Genomic DNA, 12,876 nt, shown 5'->3' on the forward strand with positions numbered 1-12,876 from the left:
ATCTATCTATACATAAAGTCATTAAGTCGAGTTGGTCTTCTGACATGTTATGCTTTTTTCCAGTGTTTCTATTGTTTTTATCACCTGCTAAATGGCAATGTTTTATTTCCCACAGTGATTTGGACACGACTTAGCCTGTGTTCTTGTAATTAAACAACTATTATAAAAGCAATACACTGCAGAGAAATCAAAAAGTAAAGCTAAGCCAAATGAAGTCAAACCAGCTCAGAATCCCACTCACCACGAGCCACCCACTGAACCGAGTATGTCTCCCAAAATGTCTTCTAGACATGGAAACACACCATATACAAACACACAGTAGAATCCCTGGAGAAGTAATGCTACAAGTCTGTCTGCAACCCTGCTTTGATCACCTTAGTGTGTGAATAGCTCTCTGTATAAACGGATAACTTCCCTTCTATGGTATTTCAATTCCTGCAACGTATCCCAGAGAATGGGTGTGACATGACCTAAACAGTTGCCCTATTGTGGATTTATTGATTAACTCTTGGATGTTACTGACAATATTATGATGGAGAGGCTTGTTAAAACCTTTGTCATTAAGCAGATGGTTACTTCTGTGGGATAAATCTGAATTAGTGAAATTACTAAGACAACAGATAGGTGCGCTTTTTGGGCTTTTTATGTGTAATGACAAACTGCTTTCTGCACTTGTTACACCAAATTTATGCCACATTAGTATGGGTATTTGATACTGTTTTGTTTTTTTTTTTTTTTTTTGCAGTTTTTGGCCGGAGCTGGGTTTGAACCTGCCACCTCCGGCATATGGGGCCGACGCCCTACTCCTTTGAGCCACAGGCACTGCCCTCTTGATGCTGGTTTTGACCTTTGCTAAATTTATAAAAGGTGAAGAATCATATACATCCCACTTTACTTCGTATTTCTCCAATTACTGGTTAACTTCAGCATTTTTCATGTGTGTCAGCCTCCAAGGGGACCCGGAAGCTCCCGTCTCCTTGTCCTCACACTCCCGTGTAGTGTGCACTCACAGTGGGTCCAGGCTCATCCGCATGACCCGTAGAAACTGCAGAAGTGATCCTCTGTCACTTTGGATGCTAGGCTACAAAAGACGTTTTTTGTTTTGGGTCATTCACATGTTCTTTGTGGCTTCACATGTGCCGTGGTGCATGGATGCCTCTGCCGCTCTCGGATCACGTCTCACCCTCCTGCCTCAGCTCGGGCTGCTTGTCCCAGAGAGAATGAGCTGCCCTGCTGAGAGAAGAACCAGGGCCAACATGTTCTTTGTGGCTTCACATGTGCCGTGGTGCATGGATGCCTCTGCCGCTCTCGGATCATGTCTCACCCTCCTGCCTCAGCTCGGGCTGCTTGTCCCAGAGAGAATGAGCTGCCCTGCTGAGAGAAGAACCAGGGCCAACAGCAGAGAGGCCTGGAGGCTCCAGTCCCCATGCGTGCAACGTGAGTGGGGTGACCAACCGTCTGGTGACTGAAGGCTTAGCCAGGACACAAGACTTTCAGTGCTAGGACCAGTGAAGTCTCAGGCAAACCGGGATGAGTTGGGCACCTACACAGGAGTGAGCCAGTTTGGAAGCAGGTCCCGGTCCTGGGCAAGCCTTCAGATGCCTACAGTCCCAACTAACTTCCTGGCTGTGACTTCTAACACCCTGAGCCAGAAGCATCCCCAACACCCCCTTGCCAAGACACTCCCAGATTCGGGTTTTTTTTTTTTTGCAACACTGTTTTGAAGACACGCTCCCATATTCATCAGACATCACATGAGATCTTGAATGTTTACTATTTTAAGCTGCTAAATTTGGGAGTAAATTTTGTTCCACAGATATAACAAGTACATTATATTTTTAACCATTTTATAGGAATTTAATATATGATAAAGGTGAAAACTTTACCATTTGGGCAAAGATGGACTATTTAGTAAATGATGAACAAACAACTTTTTCCATGGGGGTACAAGATAAAGGAGAGTAAAGAAATGATCACCATTGTATTGATAACATCTTAAACCCACGCGCCTACCAGGAGAGACGGGTGTGTATTGACAGCAGCTTACTCCTGCTCAGCGTCCTTGGCCTTCAACACACACCTCCCTCCAGCCCTGCCCGTCATCCTTCGGGTCTTGGCAGAGATGCCACCTCCTCAGGCAAGCCCTGAGTCTTCCCCAGCAGGTAAAGGTCGCCTGGCGCAGCTCTCATGGCTCCTTCCCCTTGGCCACACTTTGCCCTCTTGGTAATTACCTCGGTGTTTGTACGTTTCCATGCCGTTTCGCAGACAGACGGTAGTCTTCCTGAGGATTGTGCCTCTTTTGTTTACGCTCACGTGCCGAGCTGTCTGTCCTCACTTCCTACCTTTACAGGTGCGTTTTCTCCTGCCCCACTTCCTACTTCTTGCGCCCGGGGCTTAAAGACACAATTTGCTGCATGTGCCCCTGTCGGGGCTCTCCTTGCCTCGGCGTCCCCGCAGTGCTGTGCCCGTGGGGTTACATGCACGACCCCACGGTGCACCCCAACAATGCGTCGCTTTCCCCTGCCTCCTTGGCTAGAGTTTGCTGGGTGTTTGGGACCTGACATAACCTGAAGGAAAAAAGCAAAAGGTGACGCCTGGCCGAGGCACTTGCGACTGTGCTTCACGGACTCGGAGCTTTCACAAGAGGAAATGTGGGGGGTGTAAGTGCCGTGATTGCTCATGATGTCCAATTTCAAAACCCAGTCTAGCTTATCATGTGACAGTGATGCCAACTGTCGACAACGTGTCGAGGGCTGCTCTTACTAAGAGTGTAAACCACCAGCTGGGAAACAGGGATTTTATTTTATTATTATTATTATTTTTTTTTTTTTTTGTAGAGACAGAGTCTCACTGTACCGCCCTCGGGTAGAGTGCCGTGGCATCACACGGCTCACAGCAACCTCTAACTCTTGGGCTTACGCGATTCTCCTGCCTCAGCCTCCGGAGCAGCTGGGACTACAGGCGCCCGCCACAATGCCCGGCTATTTTTTGTTGCAGTTTGGCCGGGGCTGGGTTTGAACCCACCACCCTCGGCATATGGGGCTGGTGCCCTACTCACTGAGCCACAGGCGCCGCCCAACAGGGATTTTATGATATAGGGAAAGCCACTGAGTCAGGACACGGGTTACGGTGATGTTGATTCAGAGGGACTCCCCTGGGGGAGAGAGACTTGCACACATGGGGAACGGGGTATGTTGCAAATGAATCATAAGGGCTTTTCCAGGAATATATAAGAAAATTACCTATGGGACAAAAGAGAGGAAAGGGAAATAAGTCCCTTTGTCTGAAAAGCAAATATAATTAGAGCAATAATAACTGGAATAAACCAAGAGAAAGCTAACAACTGTGGAACAACCAAGTCTTGTGCCAGAAGGTGGGAGATGTGGAGACACCTTTTGAGAAGGCAGAGTGTGGAAAAATGGGAGCAAAGGGATGGAGGCATTCCCTTTCTGATCATTGCTTTTTGCAGAAAAGCACGTTCAGTTCCCACTGTAAGCTGAGGGGGTTCACAAGCCCCAGATTTTCATTCAACATAATGGCAGACCTGCCGCTGTGTGATTCAGCCTAGCTTTGACTTCAATTCTTCCTGAAGTTTCCTTCATGCCTCCCAATAGTATTTGCTGACAAAGCAAAGAGCTGACACGGACGTTTTGCACCATATTGTTTTACATCTATTATTTCAACTTTGTTTCCTTTTAACCACATCAGGAGGAACAGGTGTTTCTTAGTTGTAGGTGGCTTAACTGCCTTTGGCTAATATAATATTAAGAAACGTCAGGGAAGGAGTTTAAATTTTAATCATTAATTTACTGAAATTCTCTGTAGATTGAATTTTGCTTGTATATAGACATTTCTGGAAAAAAAAGAGAATTTTGTCTTCATATTCTGAATACTCACTTAAGCTTTTTTTTTTTTTTGAGACAGAGTCTCACTAGTCACCCACAGTAGAGTTCTGTGGCATCACAGCTCACAGCAACCTCCATCTCTTGGGCTTAAGTGATTCTCTTGCCTCAGCCTCCCAAGTAGCTGGGACTACAGGTGCCCACCACAATGCCTGACTAGTTTTTGCTTGCAGTTGTCATTGTTGTTTAGCAGCCTTGGTGTATGTGGCCAGTGCCCTATTCACTGAGCTATGGGTGCCACCCATCACGTAAGCTTTTTATTGTGGAAATTTTCCAACATACGAGAGGGATTTGTATAATGGATTCCCATATATATGTCATTGGCCTCAACAAATATTAACCTGAATCCAATCCTGTTCCATCTACACCTCCTTCCCTGTTAGATTCTTTCCAAGCAATCCCAGATATCACCTCATTTGATTTGTAAAATTTTAGAATGTATTTCTAAACAACAAGGGCACCACCTTTTCAAAAATGTAATCATTAATACCATTAGCGTCATTGCTCAACATGAATAATGACTCTTCAGTGTCATCTAACATCCACTAGGGGTTCACTTTTTCCTGGATTGTCTCATATACGCCTTTTTACTGTCGGCTTCTGTTCATCTGGATCTAGACAAGGTCAAGGCGTAACTAGGGATGACACATATTCTATCATCATTCCACTTCCTCTTTTTTCCCTTGCTGGATGCAAGGAAATTGTTAAAAGTCTTGCTAAAATTGGATGGCTTCATCCTATTCTTAGCTAATGCCTAAAGGTAAAAACACACATGGCTTTTTTGTAATGTGTGCATGTGCGCATGTATGAGTGTGTGTGTGTGTGTGTGTCTGTTGCCTGGGCTAGAGCGCCATGGCCTCAGCCTAACTCTCAGGTACCTCAAACTCCTGAGTTCACTGATCCTCCTGCCTCAGTCTCTGAAGTAGTTGGGACTGTGTGTATGTGTGTGTGTGTGTCTGTTGCCTGGGCTAGAGCTCCATGGCCTCAGCCTAGCTCTCAGCTACCTCAAACTCCTGGGTTCACTGATCCTCCTGCCTCAGCCTCTGAAGTAGTTGGGACTACAGGCTCCTGCCACCACATCCAGCTCATTTTTCTATTTTTTTTTTTTTTTTTTTTTTAGTAGAGACAAGGTCTCACTCTTGCTCAGGTTGGTCGTGAAGTCCTGAAGTCAAGCCATCCTCCTATCTCAGCCTCCTAGAGTGCTAGGATTTACAGGTATGAGCCACCACTCCCAGGCAAAATACACATTTATGATAAGGCATTTTGCTTATGACAATGGATAAATGTCACATTTCAAAGTCTCCTTGGTAGCTGTTTTTAGCAGATCTGATTAGATCGCTTTTGTCTTAATTTGTACTGCGATTGTTGCAAAGCTCAGAGGAGCTCTGCCACCTTCTTGCTGTTCCCCTGGGCTTACACTGTTAGTCTTCAATTCAGTGAATGCAGTTTCTTTGCATTAACCTTTTACAACCACCTGTTCACCTTTTGAGAGTTAACATTTTATATGTCTTAAGCCACCCATTTTTTTCTACATTTTATCACCTGTGAAATTTGCTTGCATATTATAATCAGAGGTGAGTGGTTGTCTAATAGAGAGCATTTTCCTTTCCCTTTTGGCTCATTAAACAATGGCACATCTTACATTCAAAGGGGCCTTACATTTGATGGAATATACTACTTCATTTAAGCTAAGTAATATAAAGGCCTCTCTCTGCAGAACTTCTCTGAACAGTGGGCAACCTCTACGGGACAGGCATGCTGAAGGAGGTGGACAAGTCAGGGTTTGACCAAGAACACACAAGCCTTTCTAAGTCTTCAGAATGGAAGGGGTTTAATACATTATCATCTTATACAGCTGCTAGGAGGCAGTGGTCCAAGGTGAGGGAGGAAATTTCTAGAAGTCCAGGAGTGCAAGGGCTGCAGAGAAGCTTCCTCAACAGTCTCAGCTGCCTGCATGAATGAAGGGAATGAATCCCAAGGTGACAGCCAAAGGCTGCTGCCAAACCCCACATCTGCCTTCTACAGACATTCAAAGGCCTGGCCTATGCTGCCACCCAGAGGGAAATCATTTATCCTTACCTTCCTCCTTCCAGAATCCCGACAGAGCACAAATCCAAGAAGCCAACTCTACTGGCAAAGGAAATGTTGCTTCCAGTTTTTCATGCCTCTAATGACAGGGAGGGACTGAGAAAGCTGGGGTGGTGGCAAGTTCCAACAATGTCCAGCACTTCAGAATACTCTCCAGCAGTGAATACACATGCTATCTGCAGAGAAGCTTCATCTCTCCCCTCTTACGTGAATGCAAAGGGAAGGTGTGATGTATGTGCCCTGCTCCCACTGAACTTTCTACCCCCGGGGAGTGTGCACACCCTGCCCTACCCCTGTCCATCTGTGGACTTGAGCATCCAAGGCCAAAGCAGGAGAGGGGTGAGGCCAAAATGGAGTGGGGCTCTCAGAGGCCTTGACCCTGCCGTGGCTGCCCTCTTGCCTGTGAAGGATCATTTCCACAAATAAAGGTGCTTAAGTGCTTTGGTTCTCTGGCTGAGGAACAGGACACACAATTACTGAGGCATTTTGATACATCACTTATTGTCACTTGGAGCGGACTCACGTGCTGTTTTATAAGCGTCCCAAGGTTCTCCTTTTCAGGAATGTTGGCTCATCTCAGCTAGGTTCTAGGCAGCTCAAGGGGAGAAGCCAGGTCCCTCACGTTTTAAGGATCTCCCCTCAGTGCTGATAGCACCCCTCCAGTCAGAGGTGATCCTGTAGCCTTACAGCTGCCTCCAGTGCAGCAGGAGTGGCCAAGCTCAGACTGAGTATGTGCTTCCTCAAGAGAGCTGCTCTCAAGGTTCCATTTCACCAATGTCATGGACAACGTGGGGAGCAGGGAGGTAGAGAAGGAAAGCTGGCTGTCTGCTGCGGATCCCAATGGTGGGTGCCTCTGTACGTCCTCTCTACCCCAGAGCTCTCCCTCTCTGCCTGGATCAGCATCAGGGGATTGTACGTTAAGCCCCAGCATCAAGCTGTAGAAAGAGCCCCAGAAACTGAGACTGTCATTTACACAGCCAACCCTGAGTCCAATCCTATCTGTAGCTTGAAAAAGCAGTGCTTTTTCTCCTAATTACACTGCTACTAGACACAGCATTTACATTTTAATTTCAAATATTAGTTACAGAAGGGCATGGCATTTTTATCCCTATAGGAGCCCTAGACTCTACATGTCCTTTAAGACATCCCACTGTGTGAAATCACAGACAAAAGACCAGCGCGATGCTAGGTGTGCCCAGAAGGTCTTAGAGCTCAGGGTACAGAATTTGGCTGGCTACGGAGGGTCAAAGGACAGACTGGGAGGCAAAGCTCAAGGAAAGGTCATTTGAACAGCTAGGAAAATGCCTGTGAAGGGCAATATGGCATGATGGTCTCTGTACTAAAAATTTACAAACCAGATAGGGGAAAAGGGGGGACACTGAATTACTCAAATCTCCGACCACTCAGGTCAGCACCCTTGTTCCAGCCCATTGATCATCATTCTGGAAGCCCCCGTCAGGGCCCCACTGTCTTCAATGAACCACAGACATGCTGCTGAGCAGCAAGAGCACTACGTTTCTGGGATCCTCAGCACAGAGCAGCAGCACCTGGAGTGAAGAGGCGCTGAAGGGCGGATAATTAAGGCTACTCAGCTGTAATGCTGATCCTCAGAGGTATCCAGCTGAGGAGTCTGGGCCATCTGAAGGAAGAGGGGCAATAGCAGGTGTGTCAAGACGTGGCTTCTGTCCCCCCAGTGATACAATGAGCAACCAGCGTTGCCAGGCAGGTGTGGAACTCGCATGGGATGAGAGATACAAGGGGCACTGGCATTGTCCAGCACACTCACAATATTGATAGTATTATGAGCAGAGAGAAAGCTCATGGATGTAACTTCTTAAAGGCCCCTGGCAGTCTCATTTGAGACCCACTATAAGAAATCAGCTCTTTGCTCCTAGGCATCTCTTTATCAGTAGAATCAGGACAGATTTTAAAACTCAAGTATTTGGATATATAAAGCCACAAATTTTCTATAGTGGCTCTTTTTAAATCCTAACAAAATTCATACATGAACGTAATGCAGTGAAAGTAAATTAAATCTGAGGCTTGGACATTAATTGATGTGGTTTTTTTTTTTATTGTATTTTATAATTTGAAAATTAAGAAACATAGTAATTAAACAAAACCTGAGGATTTTTCAACCGAGTAGTGTCTTCATACAATTTGAAAGAAGACCAAGTAAGAATCTTGTCTTATATAAGGAATAACATAGATGAAGTCATTTTTTAAACAGTTGTATTCATATCTAAAGAACATCTGGTTTTCTAAAAAGAAAGTATACATTCTTGCCCCTGGTGTACATTTTATTGGCATTATAACAAATGGCTAATACTTTTATAACCCATTCTCATAACTTATAAACATTACATCAAAATCATACAAAGTAATAACAATTAACATATAGCACCATTTCCTTTTGAATGTCAGAATATATCTTTCAAAGTGTAGCAGAATCAGTGGCTCAGAACTAAGCAAATTTATTAGCAACATTGCATAGGACAGAAAACTTCCCTGTATGGAAACCAATCCATAGATTGTTTCTTATCCCTGAAGAGTAAGTTGAGAGGTACTGGTGATAAAAATGATGCACATTTAATAACAAAATAAAAACATCTACCTACATACAGAGTTCATTATTATACCTCTGTGGCAGTGCAAAGTGCCATATTCGAAAAGAAAATACGTGTGTATACCTACTGGCATAGAATATATAAATATGGTAAAGTATCATATGAAGAATAAACACATCCAATAAAATATATCTTTTAAAATTTTGGACATAGATATCATCATATAAAGATGTAAGAAATGAATGCCTAGTTACCTGTCCAAGCTTAGCAAAAATATGAAAGGTTTTAAAATAGTAAGTTATTTCACTGAAAATTTTTAAACAGACTATCCAAACCACCCTTGGTGGTATAAATATCTCCTGCATAAAATCATCATTCTATCTAATTGATAATTTTAAAAGTTTATCAAAAACTGATAAGAACACTTCATAAAAGCTTTTTTCCTTTAAATATGGACAAATATAAAAGACAAATAATAAAAGAAAGGAAAATAATTTATATGGCTATTCCCTTTCTGGAAACTGATAGAACACAAAACACTGGAGGGTATCAGACAGATAAAGTATCAGAGAAAGAGATGATATCTATAGGTGCACCTTTAAATTCTCAGCTGAGGAAAAACTCTTATGGATTTAATTATAAGTTAATTATAAGTTGTGTGAGTCTCTGATATTTTTTCCTTTGGGATCCAGCTGTTTTGGTTTTTCTGTGTTTACTGCATGACATATATGTGTAAATTGTACAATGAAAAGAAGGAAAAGAAAAAGAACAAACTTCCACTTTGAAAATGCTAATACTAACACATTAAATGGTTTTTAAAGAAGTAGACTGAACTGCTTAGTTCTGTAATTCTGATAAAATACTTTTAAATACATCTATAAAACTGCTAAGAGAAGAAAAATACTTTTAAACATTATCAGTAAACCTGAGAATTATGTCCAACCTAAACTTATAAATTTTTGCAGTTATATTTTCCTTCTTTAAGTTTTTCAATGTAGTAACATAACTTTAATGCTGGCCCCAGCTTCAGCCCCATATACTTCATCATCATATCACTCTTGAGTAGTAGCAGAGCCTTCCCATCAATTTCCTACAGAGAAAAGGAAATTACCATAATTAATGTTTTCATATTTGCCTATAGAGAAGAACATGTACAAGAGGAGCTGTACATTCCAGATAGGTATTCTCTGCATATGCATTTATGTCCTGAAAACTATTAAAAATATAATTTGTACAGTGAAGCATTTGATAATTTATAAATTTACTTCTAATTTTAAGACAAAGGAAATTTAACCTTGTATCTTCAACAAATGTAATAGGCATCAAACTGATTTTAAATACTATATATTGAATAAAATACTACATATATCTATGACAAAGAGTCAAAAACTATGAATAGACATGAATTTCAGACAGTCATTAACTTTCTAAGAAGGCCTGGGAATATGTCAGCATCAATGCAACTGTAAATGTGCTATACAATGCTGTCTTTATGTTGAAAGCTAATAGTCATTTGTCTGAAATTAGATGCTAAAACTGATTTTCTTAGAATATTGAAAAAGATACCTCATATATTAGATCACTAATGTGATTTGTTAGAAAACAGTGAAACTATTACTTAATAGTCACAAGGCATCCTCCTGAAATTCTTGATCACCTTAATTGACCAATTTATGTCACAGTATTCGATATCCATGAGTTCCTGTTTAAAATAAAGCAGCATCTTTTTTTTTTGTTTTTTGCAGTTTTTGGCCAGGGCTGGGTTTGAACCCGCCACCTCCAATATATGGGGCCGGCGCCCTACTCCTTCGAGCCACAGTCACTGCTCCATTTAATCTTAAAGAGTTGGTGAATTCACTGGATTATCATCAGGAGGAGGACACCCTCTTATAGGTTGTAGTCATCCCTCCTATTCATGGTCCTGAGACCCAGCTGGGAGTAGGTGGGATGGGGGGGATCCTTGTATCTGTCATGACAGAAGAAGTGGTGCTGCTCAATCATCATCTGGTAAGAACTTATGGCCATTTGCGTATTAGGCACTTAAATATCCATTTTATTTATTTATTTTTTGAGAGAGAGTCTCACTTTGTCACCCTTGGTAGAGTGCTGTGGCATCACAGCTCACAGCAACCTCCAACTCTTGGGTTTAAGCGATTCTCATGCCTCAGCCTCCCGAGTAGCTGGGACTACAGGTGCCCACTGCAACGCCCGGCTTTTGTTGTTGTTGTTGTTGCTGCTGCTGCTGCTGTTGCTGCGGTTGTCATTGCTGTTTTAGCTGGCCACCCGCAGTATATGGGGCCGGCACCCTACCCACTGAACCACAATTGCCGCTCTGTTTTGGTTTTTTTGTTGTTGTTTGTCTGTTTTGGGGAGAGACAGAGTCTTAACTCTATCGCCCTCAGTAGAGTGCCGTGGCATCCCTCAGCTCACAGCAACCTCCAACTCCTGGGCTAGGCGATTCTCTTGCCTCAGCCTCCCGCACAGCTGGGACTACAGGCGCCCACCACAAAGCCTGGCTATTTTGTTGTTGCAGTCTGGCCGGGGCTGGGTTTGAACTTGACACCCTCATATATGGGGCCGGTGCCCTACCCACTGAGCCACAGGAGCCACCCCGCTTTTTTTTTTGGAGACAGAGTCTCAAGCTGTTGCCCTGGGTAGAGTGCTGTGGCATCATAGCTCACAGCAACCCCAAACTTTTGGGCTTAAGTGATTCTCTTGCCTCAGCCTCCCAAGTAGCTGGGACTACAGGCGCCTGCCACAACGCCTGGCTATTTTTTGGTTGTAGTTGTTGTTGTTTGGCATATCCAGGCTGGATTCAAACCCACCAGCTCCGGTAGATCTGACTGGTGCCCTAGCCGCTGAGCTATAGGCACTGAGCCTAAATATCCATTTTAAAAACAGACCATTAACCTACCATTTAGAATCTAACTTTAGGGAAAATAACCTTTCTCACATATGGAAAAATCAGTTGATAGGGTTCCCCCACCATCCACACAGTATCCATCCGAAGGGCCTGCACAGAGGTCACTCAAAGGCATTATGGCAGGAAAACCGGATCAAAAGATACATTACATGTTGCCTGAAGAGGTCGGCGAGGGGGCCTGCTATTTGAGGATCTGTATGTTTCATAAACTGTATCACTTCATCCACAGACCAGGTTGAAGGGTCCTTAGAGAATCCTTGTTTCAGGGCACTGGGGTCAGGTACAGCTATATAACTTGGAGCTTCAATGGGGGGAAAAAAGACAAATCATACTTGACCTGATTATTATCCTGAAAGAAGAAATGTTAAGTAGGGAACAGTGGTCTCATTCCCGAGATGTTCTGTTAAGTACCCCAGCCAGTACTCAAGACTCCAATCGTAAAATCTAGTAAAAGCCTATAAAAAGATGTAAAGATGGCTACACAAGGCATCCCATATTACCTCCCCCAAACAACAAAAGCAGCTTCAGAAGTTACCTTAAAGCTTCAAAGACCATAAAACAGATCGAGCAAATATAGATCTGTTACTTGGGTAAAATGAGGTTAATCTAACCTAACCTGTGACTTTCTTAAAGTATTCAATTAATTTCTCTCAATCTTTCTCTTGATCTACATAGATTCATTTTACCAAGTATAGTGGAAATTCCCCAAATGTATAGTTTTATAATTGCTTAAATGTGCTCACTTTAATCAATAAATTTCAATAACCCCATGATTTTTAAGAACCAAATTAATTCTTTTACCCTATCTCTCTCATGTATTCAAATAAAGATATTAGCATCACTTTAGAGTCTTATCTCTCATGTCCTAAAAGCTAACCTGAACTTTGACAAAAACAAGATTATTTTCTACTGAGCCAGGTAAGAAGTGACTTTAACATTTTAATTCCTCTTTCATGTTTAACTGCATGGTAATAGATATTTTGGTTGAAGGTTTATATGTTTAAAAAAGAAATAATAAACATTAAACAAGTGATCAATACCTCAAACGATTTTAGCTGTGCTCTTCACTAAGTTGTGATGAAATTTCTTTTGTGTCCTGACAAGTATTCAGTTAACCAGAGCTCTCAATTCCCTAAAGTTAGTGTGTGATGGCTGAAATGTTTTTGTAATTAGCTAAGATGATTTGTTTCTCTAAGCAAGGACCATCAACATAAATTCAATGTTTTTTTTTGTATGTGTCAATTAGCCAAAGGCATATAGTCCTTTATTTCCTATTATCTGGGCTTTAACCAGTTTAGGAGCATTTTGAGTATTTACCCAGGGAAAGGGTAAAGAAAAACAGAAGATAAACGAACCCACAATGATTATTTTGTGTGTGTGGCTCTAAATTTTATTT

At 42.5% G+C, this 12,876-nt stretch overlaps 1 protein-coding gene across 1 annotated transcript in view; it reads right to left on the reverse strand.

Annotated features, from left to right (window-relative positions):
* Positions 1-8,184: 8,184 nt before the first annotated feature.
* Positions 8,185-12,876, reverse strand: part of SCML2 (Scm polycomb group protein like 2) — an 84,009-nt gene continuing 79,317 nt past the window's right edge. The window contains exons 12-13 of the mRNA XM_053579784.1: positions 11,630-11,781; positions 8,185-9,647 (exon numbers count right to left, since the gene is read on the reverse strand). Of these exons, the coding sequence (XP_053435759.1) occupies positions 9,507-9,647; positions 11,630-11,781 (293 nt within the window). The 3' untranslated portion in view covers positions 8,185-9,506. The remainder of the gene's footprint in view (positions 9,648-11,629; positions 11,782-12,876) is intronic.

Source organism: Nycticebus coucang, chromosome X, assembly GCF_027406575.1.
Source record: "Nycticebus coucang isolate mNycCou1 chromosome X, mNycCou1.pri, whole genome shotgun sequence".
NCBI lineage: Eukaryota > Metazoa > Chordata > Mammalia > Primates > Lorisidae > Nycticebus > Nycticebus coucang.